Source organism: Lissotriton helveticus, chromosome 8, assembly GCF_964261635.1.
Source record: "Lissotriton helveticus chromosome 8, aLisHel1.1, whole genome shotgun sequence".
Lineage (NCBI taxonomy): Eukaryota > Metazoa > Chordata > Amphibia > Caudata > Salamandridae > Lissotriton > Lissotriton helveticus.
In genome coordinates, this window is record NC_136069.1 from 246,501 (window position 1) to 268,154 (window position 21,654).

Below are 21,654 nucleotides of genomic sequence, written 5' to 3' on the forward strand. Positions count from 1 at the left end.
TTAACACCAAAGAACTGGTTGTTGCAACACAATGTGGACCAAAGCTAAAACATGAACATCACGAAAGATATCATCACAGATCAGAAAAATTAATATTTCAAACTCCAGCAAACACCAAATGTCCTGGGCCAAGAGCAGAACCCTCCAGAGCACACAATGAGGTTTACTTGATCTGGCCTGTATTTCAAAAGGAAAATGCTACTTACCAGTATGCAGCTGTTCGTGGCATGTAGAGCTGCAGAGTTTCACACTTAGCATTAGATCGCCACCTGTTGTTGGGCTCGGATGATTGCATGTTGTTGTCTTCTTGGAAAAAGTCTTTGTAGTCACGAGATAGGAGACTCCTCCCTTGGACAATAGTGCGCATGGGCATCGAATCCATCCTTAGATTGTTTTTCCCCAAATTGGGAAATGATCGAGTTAGTAGAAAATAGAAAAGAGATGTCCATGTGTGTATATTAAATTAAGATAGAACTGGAACAGATACAGGTCCCGGGGAGGTGGGTGGGCATGTGAAACTCTGCAGCTCTACATACCAAGAACAAATGCATACTGGTAAGTAGCATTTTCCGTTCGAGGCATATGAGCTGCAGATTTCGGTCTCGACTGGGCCCCGGAAGCGGAGTGTTGACCTTTGCCTTCGGTTTAGGTGCTGGGTATGGTATGGAGTCATTGGAGTCGTCTGCCCTGGATACAATCTGGAGATCGTCTGAATCTTCTTCTGGAACGAGCAGAACTTCTTCATCGAAGATATCCACCGGTTCCGGAGCCGATCTCTGCATGTCGTGTCGATGGGCCCTCCGATCTCGAATAGTTTTCTTCGATCGAAAAGATGCACAGGCTGTACAGCTTGACGTGGTCTGGCGATAGGCACAGATTACAGACCTCGTGATGGTCATTGTGTGGAAACTTTGCTCCACACTCGGGCATCTTTTGAATGGCGTCCTTTCCATGAGGTGTAAGCCTCACGCTGTGGATAGGCCCAACGGCCCGCGTCGACAACCGGAATCGAACAGATGACGCCGTGTCGATTGTTGTTGATATCGAAAGTTGTTTGTGAAGTTTTTTTGTGTCGAACTACTATTAAATGTAGATTTCGAACCGGAGCAGAAAAGTTACATCCGAACCCAGTGGCAGAAAAAAACGATCTAAGGATGGAGTCGATGCCCATGCGCACTATTGTCCAAGGGAGGAGTCACCTATCTCATGACTACAAAGACTTCTTCCAAGAAGACAACAACATGCAATCATCCGAGCCCAATACCAGGTGGCGAACTAATGCTAAGTGTGAAATCTGCAGCTCATATGCCTCGAACACCTTTTCACAACTGGTTGTAGGAGGCCATGATGGCCTCTTCTTCCTGTACTGTTGCAGAGCAAAAATCATTTACAAGAAGATAGGGCACTGCTGAGAGGAACAGTGGATAATGGAGGGTGAGCCAAGGTGACAGGAAGGACACAATGGGCGACTTCATGGCCCCTGAATGCATAGGCTTGTTCCCTACTGATGCCTCCGATTATCACTAGCAGAGCAATATACACTCACCTGTGGAGCTTTCAGAGATTTCTATTCTGGTACTGTCATCATGGTCCTTGCAATAGGCCAAATCATCCTCCTCTACGCTGAAGGAAATTGCCCCATGTCCTTTAAAATAAAATAGTTTTAAATATTTGTAAGAGGCAAATATAATGATGAACAGAAATCACTCTCTACAAATTAAAAGAATGTGGGCAGAGAAGTTGCGACTCAGACAGTCGATGATCCTGTATCAGTCTACAACAACACTCATCGTGAGCTATAGGTAGAAAAAGTAAACCACTCTGTGCATGCTTAGTACATGTCGTTCTTATGTACTGAGAGATGAGTGGAGTGTGCTAACAGACACTGTGGAGAGCACCAAGGCACTCACCTGTGCTGGTTAAAATGTATGTATGATCACATTCTTTCTCTGCTCTTGAGCTAGGCCTAGAATCAAACATTAAGGTAACTTTATGAGACAACATTTCAGGCCCCCTTCTTAATGGAATGGATCCTGCACTCCCCCTACCCCTAGCGCCTTGAGACCCTGACGAGTGAGTAGTCGTGCTTAACAAACCCCTGATTGATTGATTGATATGAGAACGGCAGCCACTCGCTGAAACACAAATGGGCTTGAAACCACTTTAAGGCACGGACAAATCACACAGTTCTTAACACAAGGGTGGACTTGTCACCTTTAGTGGGAAGAGATTCTGAACTTTCCCACATAAAGAGGGCTTGTAGGGTGCCTGGCCTAGAATCAGGGATGAAACAAGGGGGGTTTTGTCCAAATTCAGGTGCCTGGTAGGACATGTTAATGCGTGCAAAAGAAGAAAGACCTGGCTGCCATTTTGTATCACTGCTATTTATTTAAGCAGACTATCAACCTAGACTCAATAGTTCATAGGCTTAATGTGATATACTCACAAAGCGTTTGTATTTTTTAGTACTATTACAAACATTTTGCGCATGTCTGAGTAGAAAACATAACCAGTTAACATGATACGTTACACAAGCAATTGTGAAAACAAAACAATAATTACATTCATACAAAATGTGCAAGTGTTGAAGAACATTCAAGATTTACACCAGCAAATATAATTTACATAAAGCAATCTTTATAGCCCTACGCCTTGGCGCTAGTTGAGGGATTGCTGCCACAAGGGTAGCATGCTTCTCTGTGGGGTTGATTTATGAGATTAAAACCTCCTCAGAGAAATACATTTTTTGAAAAACACTTTGCGGCCTAGAACCATGGCAGACAGGATGTAAGTTCCAGGCTCCCGGCCAGCCGGGTTAACTAATCCTGAGAATCCTGCATTATCTTGCTGCATCCGCGACTCTAAGGGTGCTAACTGCTGCTGGCGCCCTCTACGGACCATCGACCGACTGGGGGTCGGTGTCCCAGTCTATGGCAAGAGTGGGCGAGGGTCGAGGCTGTGCTGCCCGGAACCGCAGCGGGTGTACCACTGCTGGCTGCTGGGTGGTGACTGCCCCCCCCCGCCCTGGCTGCTGGGTGGGGACTGCCCCCCGCCCCTTACATCGCTGATCTCAAGGGCAAGGCCCGCAACAAATAATGAGCGGCCCCTGGTGCCAACCATGCCCTGAATTGAGGCAGTGACTGGTACCGCCGTGCTGTGGTACATGGGCGTGAGCCCCGCGGCCTACGGGACACCTGCCCCGAGAAGCACCCACTGGATGTGGGACCTGCTGTTGTACATGGCATGAGCCCCGCAGCTTACGGGACACTGGCCCCTCGAAGTACCCACTGGATGTGGAACTTGCTGTGGTACATGGGCATGAGCCCCGAAGCCAACCGGTCACTGGCCCCCCGAGAAGCACCCACTGGATGCAGGACCTGCTGTGGATGCTGGGCGGCCCCTGCACATGGATCGGGTCCTGGTTTGGCTGACGGCCTGCTGCATTGGGGCTGTGGGGCAGCAGCCTGGTGCGCCTCGAGGAGACTGGTTGTCTCCTCTACTGTTCCCACCATTCCAGCCCCGGGATGAGTAATATCGCCCCTACAAGGAGTAACCCCGGCAATGTGATCCCATGCAGGAAGCATGGTGGCACGGCTGTGTATGACTGAGGGGGTCCCGGCTACGTTGCAGCCAGAGTGGTTCATGGTGCTGATCCTGGCGCTAAAAACCAATGGGCCTCGCTGACCCCCTGATCCTGGCGCTGAGAGCCAATGGGCCTCGCTGACCCCCTGATCCTGGCGCTGAGAGCCAATGGGCCTCACTGACACCCTGATCCTGGTGCTGAGAGCCAATGGGCCTCGCTGGGCCCCTGATCCTGGCGCTGAGAGCCAGTGGGCCTCGCTGAATCCTGATCCTGCTTCTGGCGGTCGCACTGCACTGAGCCCCCGCGGTTGGGAGAGTTTATTGGCCTCCTGCTGACTGCAGGAGGACGCAGCGGAGCTGAGCGGCCTAGAGCCCTCTTGGCGCAAAGAGGCGACTGAAGCACCAATCCCAGAGAGGAGTGAAGGGGGTAGAGAGACGCCCACTACTTTAACTTGTTACTGCCGGCTTACACGACTGAAGGAACCGTTGGGGCCGCGGCATCCAAGTCCATCAGCCATTGCCATAACCTGCTTTATAGGCATCTTGCTCCCTTACTCATGCCGAGGTGTTGTATGTGCTGCCCCGAATGGACTGAGACTGTCCCACCACTGGTCCCCCGGTGACTACCTCTGACTGGCCTGGGGATCGCCCCATGTCTGCTCCTGAACTCTGATGCTACTTTGTGGCAACCGTGAGGGTGGCCTAGTAATCATTCCTCATTTATTTATTATTATGAAGTTTTATATAGCGCTAGCCAGACCCAGAGGTATCAGAGCGCTTCACAACCGTTCAAATGCAAAGACCAAACAAACATTCACAGTAAGTACAGTGCAGATATCAGCACAAGTGTCAAGAGTCTCGAGACAATATCGGGTATACACTTTGTGTATTGGAGGGAAAGTCACCAGTGTCAATACGTACTCGTAGTACCTTATCAGGATGACCATAATCTGGGTATCCCACCCCCATCGGTGGGTATTGTCAATAGCTCTTCTGTGTCACCTGCCCTTTTGCTAGGGACCGATAAAGGAAAAGATTTTTGAGTTGCTCTTTGAAATTTGCGAAGGAGGAGATAGTTCTTATGTGAGTGGGGATAGCGTTCCAGATTTTCGGCGCGTTTCCCGCGAAGGATTGGGCTGAGGTTTTTTGTTTGCGTGCTTTCATTGGGATGAGTAGTAGTGTGTTTGAGCTCCGGAGGGACCTGGTTTGTCCGACTTTTTTTAGTTTAGAGGCCAAGTATTCGAGTTTGCCTGTGTGAAGGGCTTTGTGGGTGAGGCAGGCTGTTCTGAAACTGGCACGCATTTCAACTGGGAGCCATTTTAGTTCTCTGAGTGCGGGTGAGATATGGTCAAATTTCTTCACTCCTGTGACCAGTCTAGCTGCTGCGTTTAGTGTTGTTTTAAGGGGGGCCGTCTGCGCCTTTGCTGAACCTAACAGTGTTGCGATCCCATAGTCTAATCTGGATAACACCAGTGATTGGGTAACTTGTTTAACCGCATCAGCGCTAGCGGTTTTCCCGCTGTGCGCTGACTTTTTTAAAATACCGCGTTACATGACGAGCTCAGCTCGTCATGAGCGCGGAAGGGGTTATGATCCTTGGCTGGGATGAAAGGTTTTATTTTGTTCAACAGCTTTAAGTTCAGGAAGGCGATCTTCGCTGAGACCTTAATGTGTTTGGTCATGTTCAGTTTCGGGTCTAAAGTGATGCCTAATGATTTTACAGAATCCGCCAGGGTGATGTTTCCGCTCAGTGTATCGATTGCAGATAGTCATTCTGTAATTTGATGGTTCTCTTCTCTGTTTGAGATGAGAAGTATTTCAGTCTTGTCCTGATTGAGTTTTAGGTGGTTCCTTGATAGCCAGTGTTGGACTTCTCTAAGCGTGTCATTGAGTCTCTGAATGTCGTCAATGGATGTGGTTTCCAGGTAGATCTGTGTGTCATCGGCATAAAGGTGAAAGGGGATGTTAGCTTTTCTGAGTAAGGTTGTGAGTGGTTCCATGTAAATGTTAAAAAGTTGTGAGGAGATCACTGATCCTTGGGGGACTCCCTTCCTAACTCGATGTAGGTCAGACGAGCAGTTTTTTATTTTTATTCTTTGAGTGCGGTTGTGTAGGAAGGAGGCGAACCATTGTAAGACCACCTCATCTAGACCTGCCCTTTCTTGAAGAGCCTTAACGAGGAGGATGTAATCAACCGTGTCAAAAGCTTCTGATAAATCTAGGAGGATGAGAAGGCAGCATTTGTTTGCATCCATGATTAGTGCAGGTCATCGATGACGTTGAGGATCGCCGTTTCCGTGCTACATCCCTTTCTAAAGCCCGATTGGTTGGTGTTGAGTAGGTTGATGCTATCCAGGTATTGGGTAAGTTGTAAGAGCATGCATCTTTCTAGGGTTTTGGCTAGAAGAGGTAGGTTTGAGACTGGTCTGAAGTTGTTCAGATCTTTTTTGTCTAGGTCTGTTTTTTTTAGCAGTGGCGTGACGCCCCTGTTTGAGGCATTCCGGGATGATGCCGGATCGCAGTGAACTGTAAATGATCTTGCACCACAGCGGGGCAAGGGAGAGTTTAAGCTTTTTGGTCAATTGAGGCGGCAGAGGATCTAGAGCGTGTGAGGTAGGCTTGGATGTGGAGATCAGGTTGACTATCTCGTCTTCATGTATAGGGCTGAAAGATTTCCACGATTTTGAACGAGGTTTGTATGGGGCGTCCTTGATCTCGGGATGGGGGATCTTGCTGAGGGTATTGATGTTGATCTCAAGTGAGAGTTCGATCTTGTTGATCTTTTCCTCAAAGAAGATTGCAAAATTATCACATAATTCTTTGGAAGCTTGCATTGCGGAAGTAGCAGGCTTGGAGGTTTGTTGTCTGATGATGCTAAGGAGTTCTCTAGGCCTGTTTTTTGCGTTATCTAGTGCAGTGCAAAAAAATGAGGATTTTTCGTTCTCAATGTGTTTTTTGTACTTCACACAAGCTTCTTTGAGTTGTTCGCGGTGTGTGACTGAGGGGTTGTGTCTCCATAGTCTCTCTGAAGCTCTTAGTTGTCTCCTTTCTGAGTTCATGTCAGAGTTAAACCAAGATCTGGATGGAGTACTCCTGCTTTTTTAAATGTTAGAGGAGCTATTTGATAGGGGATGGATGTCATCTTTGAGGTGTAGTACGAGGTAAGTTCCGTTGTTGAAAGGTGATCAGAGAAGCTAGAGAGGAGTGCACTTATCTTTTTATCTAGGTCTGTTAAAGGAATCGGAGTTAGATTTCTGGACCATTTGGGGGGGTCTTGCAAGGGGGGCTTATTATTGGTTTCTTTCTGTCTATATTTCAAGCTCGCCAAGGTGGGTGGCAGCTTATTTAGGTGTAGTGATTTGTTCGATCTTGGATGGGGGGAGTTAGTCGAAGTTTGAGACTGAAACGGAGGCAATCTAGTCTTACCGGCCGATTCAAGGTTGGTTAAAATTTCACTCAGGCCCCGGGTTATCAGTTCTAGTTGGCTTTCTAGGAGGACTAACCGCTGTTCCAAGTTGACTGAGGATAGGGTAGAAGCCGCTTGGGCAGTAGTGTCTCGGGAGGGGGAGGCTTGGTCAGGTGTGTCCGGGAGGAGGATGGGCCCATCTGTGTTGAGGAGCTTGTTGATGTAGGAGCGGACCCTATTAGGGATCATAAGTACGGGGAGCAGTTGGTCGGGTTGGGCTTTCGTCATCCGGTTGTTCACAGCATGAGTGGAGTGACTAGGGGACTGTGTATGCGTTTGGGAGCCATTCCTGGTTTGTAGGTTGGGTAGATCGGGAGGAGGAGGGTATGACTCAGCGGGAGGTAGTTGCTCTTGGATCGAGGGAACACGAGTGCGGGTGATGGTTCGTGAAGGAAGGGAGGTTGTTCTGGTAGATGGCGAGGAGAAGGATGATCGTTTCTCCAAATCTGGCTGGTTGGTTGGAGGTACGGAGTAGGGCGAGAAGGGACTTGGTGTGTAAACGGGGGCGATCTTCAGTAAGGGGAAGAGAGAGTCAAAGGGTTCTAGATTCTCGTTGCTCTATAGGATCAGGACAGTACAAGACTTGGGTGTGAGCATGACAGACACACGCACAGCCCGGGACCCCTCCTGTGGGGACCTTCCTGTTGTTGATCAGAGAGTGGACAGCATTGGATAGAAACCGGTCGTACACTACAAGGTCCGTTGTCCGACGCCCCTGAACGCCAGGTGCCTGATTGGCATTCCTCCTTGGCCATACAAGCCACATGCTGTGGGGTTTCCCCCTGAGCTGGCTGTGCAGTGACATCCCTGGTGGAAGCGGCCATGAAGCGGCGGCCCCATCTGGAGTCATCATGGGTAAGGACAAGCCGGCTAGAGCTTATGCCTGCAGTACAATCACCCAGTCCGCTCAGAGGACCCCATGACACATGGGTGCCGCGCCAGTCCACCCATGACACATGGGGGCCGCGGCAGTCAACCCGGAGGATCCTATGACACATGGGAGCCGCGCCAGTCCACCCAGAGGACCCCATGACACATGGGGGCCGCGTACTCTGGGGACCTCATGGATAGAGACATTGAGCCTCAAGGGCACAAATACTGGCGGCCACACAGGGATCTCGGGCACCACAAGATCGAACCAGTATCCATAAATGCCACCCTCCTATGCACTGAACAAAAAGGTTGCAGACAAAGTCACGACCGCAGAATCTAACATTACAGAGCAGCAGGGGGAGGTAACTGTCCTAAAGTGCCCTATGGCACAGACGACCACCGTGGCCCGAACCGGGCAGAAGGGGCTGAAGGCCACTCCCGTCAGAGTAACCTCCGGGAGATTGGGAGGGGCGTCCAGTGAACAATATCTGGGGGACTAGGCGCGATCTGAGCTGAAGCCAGAGGACTGGCTGACCTGTTCAAGGTGAAGAGGGTGCACAGGGCTCTGGTCCCGCCCCCACGATCAGGGTTCCGCAAAGGGCCATAATCACTAGAATTCCTAATATGGAGACAGGGACTGCATCCTTCGAGCAGCACGAGAAAGAGTGGCCCTCTCTTCAGCAACAGTAAGATTGGCATCAACCCAGACTTTACAAGGCAAGTCCAGGAGCAATGGAAATAGTTTCTCAGGATTAAGCAAAAATGATGCTACCTCCAGGTGCAATACATGTTCCTGTACCCAGCACGACTAAGTCATCTTCAAGATTAAAGCACACTTCTTCGATAGCCCAGAGGAGGCGTGGGACTGGTTGGAACTGTGGGGAGATGATGTACGATCCCGTCCCAGGGAAGGACAACGTCCATCCTGGAGGTCATGTACCTGAAGGAACACTCGAAGGAACACAGGTAGAGCAAACACAAACGCTTACCGCTGGAGACTCAGAGAGTGACGCTTCCCCCCCGGGGACTCAGAGAGGCATGCTTCCCCCTGGGGACCCCGGGAGGCATGCTTCCCCCTGGGGACCCCGGGAGGCACGCTTCCCCCTGGGGACTCCGAGAGGCACGCTTCCCCCTGGGCACTCAGAGACGCTTTTACTCGGGGACTCAGAGAGTGACGCTACGTGAAGACTGTGCTATGAACTTGAAAACGGGGGGGGGGGGCAGCCTAGATGTAAAAGGTGAATCTTCTGCATGAGAGCCGATGGAAGACGCGGAATTTCGAGCTCCGAGCCCCTCCATGAACATAGTGCACGACACCTTGACCACTTCAGGAGGGGAGAATGATCATGCCTGACTGGGTGTGACTGTTGTAACCACTTGTGGATGATACAGATGGAACGCTTGATGGGAGTCTGCCGGGAAGAGATGAATCAGATCCGCACATTGATGGGATTGACTTTTCTCTCTGTGTATGTAACTTGTGGGCGAGTATGGGGTAGCGCAGTTCTTGGCCCAATGGGGCATCTCCAGGTATGATAATGCGGGGGAGTGCACCCGTTGGCATATGGGACACGTGTGAGGGACATTACCTTTGATGAGTACAACCCTTACTGGCTGATGGGGTACCAGTAGGAAGGGAGTGTTAGCAGCTCCTTGTTGAACAGGCTGGGTAGCTCTGCTCGTCCTGGTACAGGCAGTGAGTGGTCACTGGCAGTTGCATATTCTTTGAAGAGGCCTGTATTATATTCACACTAGGACTCTGACACTTCTTGCACCACGCTGGATTTGCAGACATTGCTTGGGCGACTTGACCCTCATATCCGGCCGCCCCATACCCTACGCAGACTCTAGACATACTGTTAACCTGCGGTTTTGGCCACCACTTCATCACGCTACTATACAAGCCCATGAGATCTGTCTCCATGGCACTCCTGCCACATGGTCGCCGGATACTTGGGACACAGACTTAGTAACTCTACTGGAGGAAAGAGATTAGTCCTGTGTTAACAGCATCATGCACTCAGTCTCATGCAATGCCCACTTCAAGGTGATCCACTATAATTTGTTGCAGAAGACTTACCTCACCCCTCGAGGTTTGAGTTGAATGTCCCCCTCTAGGTCGAACAGTTGTCCTTGATATAGCAAAGGTGGTGCGGGCTTTCTACATTTAGCATGGCTATGCCAAGAGGTCCAATGCTTTTGGATTCGGGTGGTCACTGGCTTACAGAGGATAATGCGCCTACCCTTGGAGCTGACTGCAGTGCTACCTGGTAGGCAATGTTAAGCTTCCAAAAGGCAAGAAAGGGGTGTAATTGTTACAATTAGAACTCGTTCTGGCCCGACACAGAATAGCAATCACATGGATGGGCCAGAGATCACCCCATTTCGACCATTGGCACATAGACGTACAGGAATGGGCCTTAGCAGAGGAGATTCAGAAGAAACTTAGTAGGTGAGATGACAAAGTACATGATTATCTAGCAGCCTGGAAGGACCACTGTGACACACTACTGGACCATGGGTTCACTAAGGCTTCCAAGATAGCGATAGCGAGGAAGGAGAGTGTGAGAGACACACACACACACAGGGGAGGAATGAGAAAACAACATAGTTGTCAGGTGCTTTTTGCTGTGGCAGAGTGTGGGGGTGGACGCTACATGGCTGGGTCATGCAAATTAGATGCCTGACATTCTACTGTTACAATGTCGACTCAGATTTTACCCTATGTCTTGTATTCTTAATTCTATTCTTTATTTGTTTCTGCAAAACACTGAAGAAAAGGGTAAAAAGAAAAGGATGGAATTGTTCCCTATCTAAGCCAGGGGTAGATCATACACTGTCCAACACAGGTGTAGAATTAGAACTTTTATGGGGCAGAACAAGACTGTACACTGTACGACATAAGGGTGGACCTGTAACTTCTATGAGTTAAGAAAAGCTCATGCACTGTCCACTGCAGTGTGGACTAATTACCACTTTGAGGGAAAATCACCCAGTGCTCTTCACAATGGTGGACTCATGACTTTCCTAAAGCTAAAGGACATCCCACACTGTCCAACACATGGGCGGACAAACCACCTCTCTAAGGCGAGAAGAGATCATACCGTGGCTAATACATGAGCGTTAAAATCTCCAGAACGTCTGTAACCTGTCAAGAAGGGATCACTAAGTGATGCAGGTGTTTTTTCCATTGTCAGTATCTCTCAACCATGAACCCCACAACTGAGACAACTCAAAAAAATCTGCAACTCACTGGAGCCCAGGTCGCTGATGCTTACGTCAACTTCCTCAACAAGTTGATTGGTTGAAACTGGAACTGGTGCTTCTGCTTTTTCCAAAAACTTGTCTGTTTGAGAAAATAAAACCAGGTAAAACATGACAACTCTTATGAGTCTCAAAAAGTAAACACATACAGTTTTGGAGACAGCACAAATACAAATTCAAACCAATAATATTCTTCCTGAAAGATTGAGTGTGAATTAAACATTTGGTGTCAGTGAATGAGCCCAAGATCATTGTGCCAGATGTACGGCCAATTTGCGAGTGCACAATCAGTCACAAACCAATTTGCGGATGCAAAAATGGACGACCTCTTTACAAAATGCACTCGCAAACCTCAAAATTGTGATGCAAATGAATATCAACTAGCAGAAATTGCGACCGGTGTTAGCGTTCCACAAAAAGTGACTTGCAATTAGCGACTCACAAATTACAATGTACAGACCATACGCAAATTGCAAAAATGAGCAAATTGTCCCATTTGCAATTTACCGCCAATCAGAACCAGGTGGTACTCCGCCTCAACCTATAAAAAGGTGCCCAGAATGCAATCTTTCAACAATGTCTGCCTTGTATGTGATAGCAAAGAGGATGCGGATACTGGCTGCTCAGCAGAGGAGGTGGAGACAGGAGAGGATTTTCAGAGTCAGGCTGACATTGTTTGAGAGGACAGAGGAAGAGATATATGACCAGTACAGGCTGAGTAGCACGGTCATCCTAGACCTCATAGAGAACCCTTTAGCCACAATTGGAAAGCAGAACCCTGCGCAGCAACTGGTAGCTACCAAGATGTCATTGCATTGGCCGGAGGTGTGTCGCAGAGTGCCCATTCGCGTTTCTTACACCATTTCATAGATGCCATGCTACACCACATCCATCAACACATCTACATGCCCAGGAATGGTGTTGAACTGCAAAATACAAAAATGCATATAGAATAGCAATGTTTCCACAGGTCATTGGGCGCATAGATGGGACCCATGTGCCCATATGTCCCCCCTCAGGCATAGAATACACATTTTGTAATAGGAAAAACACACATTCCCTCAACATTTGATGTCCATCTGCATTCATAACCAGTGGGTAGTGTTTGGGGAAGGTCAAACACACATAAGGTGATGGGAGGAATGCCAGCACTTTGTTTAACCATAGACAATCACTCGGGTCTCATCGTAACCCATAATTATTTTGCTCACCATGCCACCTCTGTTTGGACCCAGACATATGCAAATCAGCCTTGACCCTTGAAGGATGGGCGGAAAAAGAGGCGAGGAGGCTGAATGTGTTTCTTAATGTTAGCAATATTTTATTTCAGGATAGTTTGCGGATGACATTCTCAGTGAGATAAGAGTTCTTTTTAATTTCTTCCTTCTGTTCTCTCCTTCCAGATCGTCTTCTTCGTTCAGGAGGGTGTCACCCGGAGTCTCAAAAAGCAAAAGTAGGCAGCAGTAAGTATATATATGTGGTCTAGATAAGGTCAAGATAGTTTCCTTCACCACACCCAGGTGGCATTGGGGATCTTAACCCTTGTAGGAAATGTGAGTTAATATAGTTTAGACAACCCAACAGGTCTTTCCCTGATTGATGAGTCATAGAATTTTTGCCCTCTCCTCGTGGTTTTTTCAGGGGCGGGGGCGATGTAAAGAATTACACCAACTAATAGAGATGTGTAGGAAGGGGGAGTCTCTGGGTGGCGCAGTGCAACACTGGCGACAATCAGGGCCTCTCTCTTCCTCGTCAGGGCTGAGGGTTACCTTCAAGACAACCTCTGCTTACCCTCTAGGTAGTGTGGCTTAAGCAGTCTTAGGCTAATCTCTGGGGCATGTAGGGTTAAACATTTGCAATATTACACCATCACCACCAACCCACCACACAATGACACCAAACTGTATTTGTAAAAATATATGTTCTTTATATAAATCTCAAGCAGGCTTGTAAATACAGTTGTCAAACTTTCAATAGCGGTTCCAGTTTACTTAGGTTCAAGTTGCTACAGTTCTTTCTTAGCAATAAGCAATCTTTTGGGCCTTCTGCCCAGGTTCCAGCAAGGTTCAGTGTCTTGTAGCGCCTCAAGGCGCGTTCCGCTGTCTCCGCTCGCTTCAGAGAGGAGAACGGGCCCGGCCGGCTAAAGCTCACGCTTCCCGCGTGGGCCTCGTCGATCTGGCACAGTGCGAGCCTTGGTTTCAGGGGCGGCTCGCGCTGGGAAGCAGGGAGCGCGGTGCGAGCTCAGGACGTAGGATGCTCACACCGCGAGGTCAAAGAACACAGTACCTTGGCTTGCTGGTAAGTCTTGGAGCGGACGGCTGTCCGGGGATCTGTCCCACGTCGCGTTGTTTTCCTGGAGGGTGCGGCGGCCTGCGAGTCTCAGCGCAGGTCACAGGGCACCCGGGATGACGGTGCCGATGCGGGGCAGGAGTCTCCGGAGTCCGGCTCACTCGCACTGAAGGGGGGAAGCTGCAGGCAGGCGGGGCTGAGGGGGGTGCACTCCACGGAGCGCGGGGCACAATTCAGGCACGGCTCCGCAGCGAGTCACTTCCAGCTGCGGGGGCCAGGGGGTCTCAGCGCCCAAGTCACGAGGGGCACAATCTTGGCAGTGCCGGTCTTGGCGGAGCAGCCTGTACCTCGGGGGTCACACAGGCGGCGATGCTTGGACCGGACAGGTCCTCCCTTTCCGTTGCAAGGGCGGCTCAGCGCGGACAGTCACGGCGCTCGAACCAGCGCGGGGCTGATCCTTACTTTGCGGCTGGCACACGAACAGGCCGCAGTCACGGTGGTTGGGGAAGGGCACAGCTGCACAAATTGGTAGAGAGCGTGGCGGCAGGCACAGCGCTCTCAACTCTCCTTTCCTTGGCGCTGTAGAGACACACAGCACACGCCAGCAGCAGCTTTTCTTCAGGGGGGTAGCGCTCACTGTTCCTGGAGCGCTGGTCAGGGGGCAAGTTCACAGGCAAGCCCTTGGAGATCTTTCAGCAGAGTTTGGCACAAAGTTCAAATAAGCAAAAGTCTTTGGTAGTCTTTTCTTTCCTCTCCTTTGGCAGCAAGGCACCAGACACAGGCCAGAGTCAGCACTCCTCCTTGTCCTTCCAGGTCCTTCTCTTCGGGCAGAGTTTCTTCTGTAGCACAAACAGGATCTCATTTACAAGGAGCAGGGCTCCTACTTTTATACCCAGTTTCTTTTGTTCTAGCAAGCCAGGGGGGCCTCTGCATAACTGCTCCAGTCTCTGAGTACTTGTTGTGGGTACTTATGACTTCTGCATTCAGTGTGAGGGCAGGCACATCAGCCGCTCCCCAGGGGGGCGGAGCCGGCATTGAGAGGGCAGGAGTGGCCTGAGCACTTTGTTTACAAGCTTCGGTCCTTCCTGGGCCAGGTGCAGGCTGAGTCATCAGTCGCTCCCCAGGAGGGCGGAGCCAGCATTGTGGTGGCAGGGGCACAGCCTGATGCATCATTCAGGGGAAACTCCCACCACCCATTAAGGGGTCCTCCTGCTAATCACTACCTGTCAACTCCCAGCCCTGTCACTCACACACACCAGACAGTCAGATCCACATCCAAGCAGAGGCGGGCTGAAATGGTTAGGCAAGCAAATGCTAACTTTCTAAAAGTAGCATTTGCAAACACAGGATATTAAAATAAACTTTACTAAAAGAAGTATTTTATTATTCTGAGTTCAGGCATACTAAACACGAATTTCTACCATGTTCCCTGAGCCTGCTGGGATTATAGAGTGTAATAATTCCAGCAGCTCATCTGGCCTAGAAGGGAACAGGTAGCCTTACAATAGTGAAAAACGAATTTGGTAGTAATTCACTATTAGAACATGCCACACACATCAGGGCATGTTCTACCTTACACTACAATGCACCCTGCCCTCAGGCCTACTATAGGGGTGACTAATATGAAGTTAAGGGAAGGTTCAGGGGCTGGCAAGTGTGTGCACTTGCCCAGCCAGGGTGACAGTACCAGACTGCACGCAGGATCTGCAATGGCAGACCCTAGACACTTTTTAAGGCTGCTTCTGTGGGTGGCGCAACCAGCGCTGCAGGCCCACTAGCAGTATTGGCATTCACAAGCCCTGGCACTCCTAGTGCACTTTACTAGGGGCTAACAGTGAATCCAATGAACCAATCATGGACATCAATCATATGTACACTTTACAGTAGGGAGCACTTGCACTGCGGCACGGGTTGGCCGTGGCGCAGTGCCCTGAGTAGCAGACACCATCAAAACATTTGAGGCACAACAGCAAAAAGTGGAAGGGAAACTCACGCCAAGGTGCCAGGTCTAACACGTGTCCCCTCCAGCTGAAATGTGGGGAGAACTACCCTTCCCCAGGGAGTTCCTCATCACTAAGGCGGAAAAATCTGGACAGACCATCAGCGTTGGCGTGATCTGTGCCAGGGCGGTGTTCCACCGTGAAGTCCATACCCTGTAGGGAGATGGACCACCTCAACAGTTTTGGGTTCTCACCCCTCATTTGCATCAACCATCTGAGGGGCCTGTGGTCCGTCTGAACCCGGAAGTGAGACCCAAACAAGTAGGGTCTTAGCTTCTTCAGCGCCCAGACCACAGCAAATGCTTCTCGCTCTATTGCACTCCACCTACTTTCCCGTGGAAGTAACCTCCTACTGATGAAGGCTACGGGTTGGTCCCAGCCCTCCTCAGTCATCTGTGAGAGAACAGCCCCTACACCATGCTCTGAAGCGTCTGTTTGCACTATGAATTCCTTGGAGAAATCAGGAGCCAGGAGCACGGGCGCCGTGCACATGGCAGTCTTCAGGGTGTCAAAAGCCTTCTGACAGGTGTCAGTCCAAATCACATTCCTGGGCTGCTTCTTAGAAGTCAGTTCTGTCAAGGGGGTCACAATAGTGCCATAGCCCTTGACAAACCTCCTGTAATACCCAGTGAGCCCCAGGAAGGCTCTCACTGCTGTCTGGGTCTTGGGGGGTTCCCAAGCCAGGATGGTCTCAATTTTGGGTTGCAAGGGTGCCACCTTGCCACTCCCCACTTGGTGTCCCAAGTACACCACGGAACCCTGCCCAATCTGGCACTTGCTTGCCTTGATTGTGAGGCCTGCCTTGCGCAGCGCCATCAACACTTCCCAGAGGTGCCGCAGGTGTTCTGGCCAGGTGCCACTGAACACTGCGATGTCATCCAGGTAGGCGGCACTGAACTCATCCAGCCCAACCAACACCTGGTTGACCAACCTCTGAAAGGTGGCAGGGGCATTCTTCATCCCAAATGGCATCACCCGGAACTGGAAATGCCCATCTGGTGTGGAGAATGCTGACCTCTCCTTTGCCCCATCGGTCAAGGCGATCTGCCAGTACCCAGACGTTAAATCAAACGTGCTGAGGTACCGGGCAGCCCCTAGCCGATCAATGAGCTCATCAGCTCTGGGGATAGGGTGCGCGTCAGTCTTGGTGACTGAATTGAGTCCTCTGTAGTCCACACAGAACCGGAGTTCAGGTGTGGCTCCCGGCGCCGCAGCCTTTGGGACCAAGACCACGGGGCTGGACCAAGGACTGCTGGAAGACTCAACCACCCTAAGAGCAAGCATCTTGGAGACCTCCTCCTTGATGCAGGCCCGTACCCTGTCAGTTACCCTGTAAGCCTTGTGCTTCACAGGTAAGCTGTCCCCTGTGTCCACATCATGGACGCACCAATCTGTGACACTAGGAACCAGGGAGAACAGGTCTGGAAACTGCCCCAGCAACTGGCGGCAGTCTTCCTGTTGCTCAGGGGTCAGGGTGGGTGAGAGGTTAACTCCATCCACTGACCCATCTTTCTCACAGGCCACTAAGAGGTCAGGAAGAGGCTCAGACTCCTCTTCCATTCCATCATCAGTGGCCAACAGCATGCCCACTTCGGACCTTTTCAAGTGGGGCTTGAGGCGGTTGACATGTAAGACCCTTAAAGGATTCCTGGGCGTCTTCATGTCCACCAAGTATGTCACTGAGCTCTTGCGCTCCACAACCTCAAATGGGCCTGTCCACTTATCCTGAAGTGCACAGGGTTCCACTGGGGCCAAGACATACACCTCTTGTCCAGGCTGAAGCTCTACCAGAGTGGCATTCTGGTCGTACCACCGCTTCATCTCCTCCTGGCTAGCTTCCAGATTTGCCTCAGCAAGTTGTCTGAAGCGCCTGGTTTGGTTTCTGAAGGCCAGCATGTAGCTATATACATTCTGGGGAGGTTTCCTGGGAGATTGCTCCCAGCCTTCCTTTACCAAACTCAGTGGTCCTCTCACGGGGTGACCATACAGCAGCTCAAAGGGGCTGAACCCTAGAGACTTCTGTGGCACCTCGCGGTATGCAAAGAGCAGGCATGGTAAGAGGACGTCCCACTTACGCCTCATTGGACCTTCCAGGCCCATGATCATGCCCTTCAGGGTTCGGTTGAATCTTTCAACCAACCCATTTCCTTGTGGATGGTAAGGTGTGGTGAACTTGTAGGTTACACCACACTCTTGCCAAAGGGACTTCATATACTTGGATATAAAGTTGGTCCCCCTGTCGCTCACCACCTCTAGAGGGAACCCCACTCTGGAGAAAATTCCCATCAGTGCACGCCCCACCACGGGGGCCGTCACTGTCCTCAGAGGGATGGCTTCAGGGTACCGGGTGGCATGATCCACCAAGACCAGGATGAACCTGTTGCCCATGGCTGTCTTGGGGTCCAGAGGCCCAACAATATCAATACCCACTCGTTGGAATGGCGTACTGACCACAGGGAAGGGTTGGAGGGGAGCCTTGTTCTTCCCTCCGCTCTTCCCACTTGCCTGGCAAGTTGGACAGGTCCTACAATGAGCATCTGAGCTCTTGTGCATTTGGGGCCAGTAGAAGTGGGTGACAAGCCTGTCATAGGTCTTGTCCATCCCCAAATGTCCTGCTAAAGGCACATCATGAGCCAGTCCCAGTAGGAAGGCTCTGAACTTCTGGGGTACCACCAGCACACGGGCTGACCCAGGTTCAGCAGCCTTAGGCTCTGAGTACAGGAGGTCATTCTCCCAGTACACATAATGTGTTTTGGCCTGAACACCATTGGCCTGGTCTGCAGCCTGCTGCCGCATACCCACGAGAGAAGGGCATTCTTTCTGCTCCCTGCAGAATTCCTCCCTGGAGGGGCCTCCTTCTTGCTGCCAATGGGTCAGCTCAGGCAGGTCCCCCAGTTCGGCAATCTGTTCCCCAGTAGGCTCCAGGGCATCCCCCTCAAGGTCTGCTTCCTCCTGGACCGTGGGAACTTCAGGGGCCGGTTTCCCGCGCACCCTGCGCCTTCTCCCTAAGACCGGTTCCTGGGCCTCTCCGTCAGGCCCCAGGATCTCTTGATCACCCCTACTGGCTGCCATTGACCGGGTGGTCACGCACGCCCAGTCAGGTAGACCCAACATCTTCAGGTGAGTCGTCTTCTCCACCTTTTCCCAAGGGGAGTCCTCCAAGTCATTCCCTAGCAAACAGTCAACAGGCATGGTTTTCCTCACACAGACCTGCAGAGTACCAGAGACCCCCCCCCACTCGAAGGGAACTTGAGCCATCGGACACTGACTCTCTGAATTGTCAGCGTTGACAACCCTACAGTAGGCATGGGGTACAACCTGCTCTTGAGACACCAGGTGATGCCTCACTGCAGTCACACTGGCTCCTGTGTCTCTAAGAGCCTCAGCTTTCTTACCATTGATGGTAACCACCTGCCCATATTTTTTAGTGTTAGAGGGCAGGTAGCTTGTAGGGACCATCTCACTGTCTCCTAGTGAGACTAGGGTCATCTGAACAGGATCTCCACCCCCCGGGACCATCACTTCTTCTCCTAAGTGAACACTGGTCACTTGTCGGGGCGGAGCACCAGTGGGTGCTGGTTTTCCAAACAGGCGACACTTGGGGTCACTGGCTATGTGCCCCGGGTCACCACATTTGTAACAATTGAAGGGCCCCTTTGGAACAGGTCGACCTGTCGGGGCCCCATTCTGCTTAGGGGGTGGGGGAGGCTGAGAACCTTTCTGCTGGTCCCCTTGGGGATTACTTTGGGGGCCTTTTTGGAACCCTTTCTGTTTTCCCTTGTCCCCCCCACTCTTCTGCTGGGGACCCTGCCCACCCTTGGCGGAGTCTCCCACTGGACCCTTGTGGACCCTGGTGCTGAGCCAGCGGTCCGCCTCCTCAGCAAGTTTCCTCGGGTTGGACAACTTGCTATCAATCAGGTGCTGGCGTAACTCAGGAAAACATTGATCAGACAAGTGCTCCCATGCAATTAAATCAAAGAGACCTTGAAAATCATTCACTTTGTTACCCTTCACCCAACCATCCAGTGCTCTGCAAAAAAAAGTCACAAACTCCACATACGTATTCCCAGGCCGCTTATGACACCCCCTAAACTTCTGCCTATACATTTCAGGGGTAAGCCCATACCTGGTCATTAAAGCTTCTTTCATATGGGGATAGGATCTCTGGTCTTCAGTGGGCAAATCTAGCAGGGTGTCCCTTCCTTCGCTAAGGAACCTTCCCCATAACCCCGCTCCCCAATCCTTCTCAGGGACCCGGTGGGAAAGCATGGCTACCTCATATGCCCTAAACCACTGTCCTATGTCATCCCCCTTAAAGAACTCTTTAACTACATCTTTGGGGATGTGCACTCTTGACTCTACCTGCACCGGCGTTGTGCTGCCACCAGAGGGAGGACGATCCAAGGCTTTCTCTTTTAGACTCATCTCCCTCATTTTCATATCAAACTCAAACTGGAGTTTTCTTTCTTCCAGAGCCATTTTTTTGCTTTCAAGCTCCATTTGGCCCTTCAAATTCAATTCTGCCATCTTGATCTCATGATCCCTGGTTGCCTGTCTGTCTGCCAGCTCCTCTGGCGACAGGCCTCTGCCAAAGCTAAGAACGCTGTCTGGTTTTTCCAGACCCACAGGATCCACAGGTGCATTCTGATCCTCAGGTGCCTTCCTAGATTCAATCCAGGCTCTCATGGCCTTGTAGAACTCAGGTTTGTTTCTGCATCCTGCGTGTGGAACCTTGAGTTTCCTGCAAAAATAACTCAACTGCTTCTTTGTGTAGTCATCCAGCTTTGATGCGTCCCATTCTAGCCCCTGCGCACTAGAGGCTATGGACTCTCCTCCATCAATGCTGTTTGTGCCAGGCATGTTTGCAACACTAGGGATCTTCTTCTTTAGCAAAATCAAAAAATCAAAAAGTCTGTGGCTAAGTTACTGGACTGTAATCACTATGCAATGGTCAGTAGCTAAGGTAAAACACTGCAAATGTAAATTCGCGAATCCTCACCGCTGCGTCCAATGTAGGAAGGGGGAGTCTCTGGGTGGCGCAGTGCAACACTGGCGACAATCAGGGCCTCTCTCTTCCTCGTCAGGGCTGAGGGTTACCTTCAAGACAACCTCTGCTTACCCTCTAGGTAGTGTGGCTTAAGCAGTCTTAGGCTAATCTCTGGGGCATGTAGGGTTAAACATTTGCAATATTACACCATCACCACCAACCCACCACACAATGACACCAAACTGTATTTGTAAAAATATATGTTCTTTATATAAATCTCAAGCAGGCTTGTAAATACAGTTGTCAAACTTTCAATAGCGGTTCCAGTTTACTTAGGTTCAAGTTGCTACAGTTCTTTCTTAGCAATAAGCAATCTTTTGGGCCTTCTGCCCAGGTTCCAGCAAGGTTCAGTGTCTTGTAGCGCCTCAAGGCGCGTTCCGCTGTCTCCGCTCGCTTCAGAGAGGAGAACGGGCCCGGCCGGCTAAAGCTCACGCTTCCCGCGTGGGCCTCGTCGATCTGGCACAGTGCGAGCCTTGGTTTCAGGGGCGGCTCGCGCTGGGAAGCAGGGAGCGCGGTGCGAGCTCAGGACGTAGGATGCTCACACCGCGAGGTCAAAGAACACAGTACCTTGGCTTGCTGGTAAGTCTTGGAGCGGACGGCTGTCCGGGGATCTGTCCCACGTCGCGTTGTTTTCCTGGAGGGTGCGGCGGCCTGCGAGTCTCAGCGCAGGTCACAGGGCACCCGGGATGACGGTGCCGATGCGGGGCAGGAGTCTCCGGAGTCCGGCTCACTCGCACTGAAGGGGGGAAGCTGCAGGCAGGCGGGGCTGAGGGGGGTGCACTCCACGGAGCGCGGGGCACAATTCAGGCACGGCTCCGCAGCGAGTCACTTCCAGCTGCGGGGGCCAGGGGGTCTCAGCGCCCAAGTCACGAGGGGCACAATCTTGGCAGTGCCGGTCTTGGCGGAGCAGCCTGTACCTCGGGGGTCACACAGGCGGCGATGCTTGGACCGGACAGGTCCTCCCTTTCCGTTGCAAGGGCGGCTCAGCGCGGACAGTCACGGCGCTCGAACCAGCGCGGGGCTGATCCTTACTTTGCGGCTGGCACACGAACAGGCCGCAGTCACGGTGGTTGGGGAAGGGCACAGCTGCACAAATTGGTAGAGAGCGTGGCGGCAGGCACAGCGCTCTCAAC

General features: G+C 51.1%; 1 protein-coding gene across 3 annotated transcripts in view; it reads right to left on the reverse strand.

Annotated features, from left to right (window-relative positions):
* LOC144772194 (uncharacterized) overlaps window positions 1-21,654 on the reverse strand; it is a 233,405-nt gene that overhangs the window by 63,550 nt on the left and 148,201 nt on the right. For all 3 annotated transcript variants that reach the window (XM_078656322.1, XM_078656324.1, XM_078656323.1), the window contains exons 7-8: window positions 11,175-11,267; window positions 1,547-1,645 (exon numbers count right to left, since the gene is read on the reverse strand). In XM_078656322.1, coding sequence (XP_078512448.1) covers window positions 1,547-1,645; window positions 11,175-11,267 — 192 coding nt within the window. The remainder of the gene's footprint in view (window positions 1-1,546; window positions 1,646-11,174; window positions 11,268-21,654) is intronic.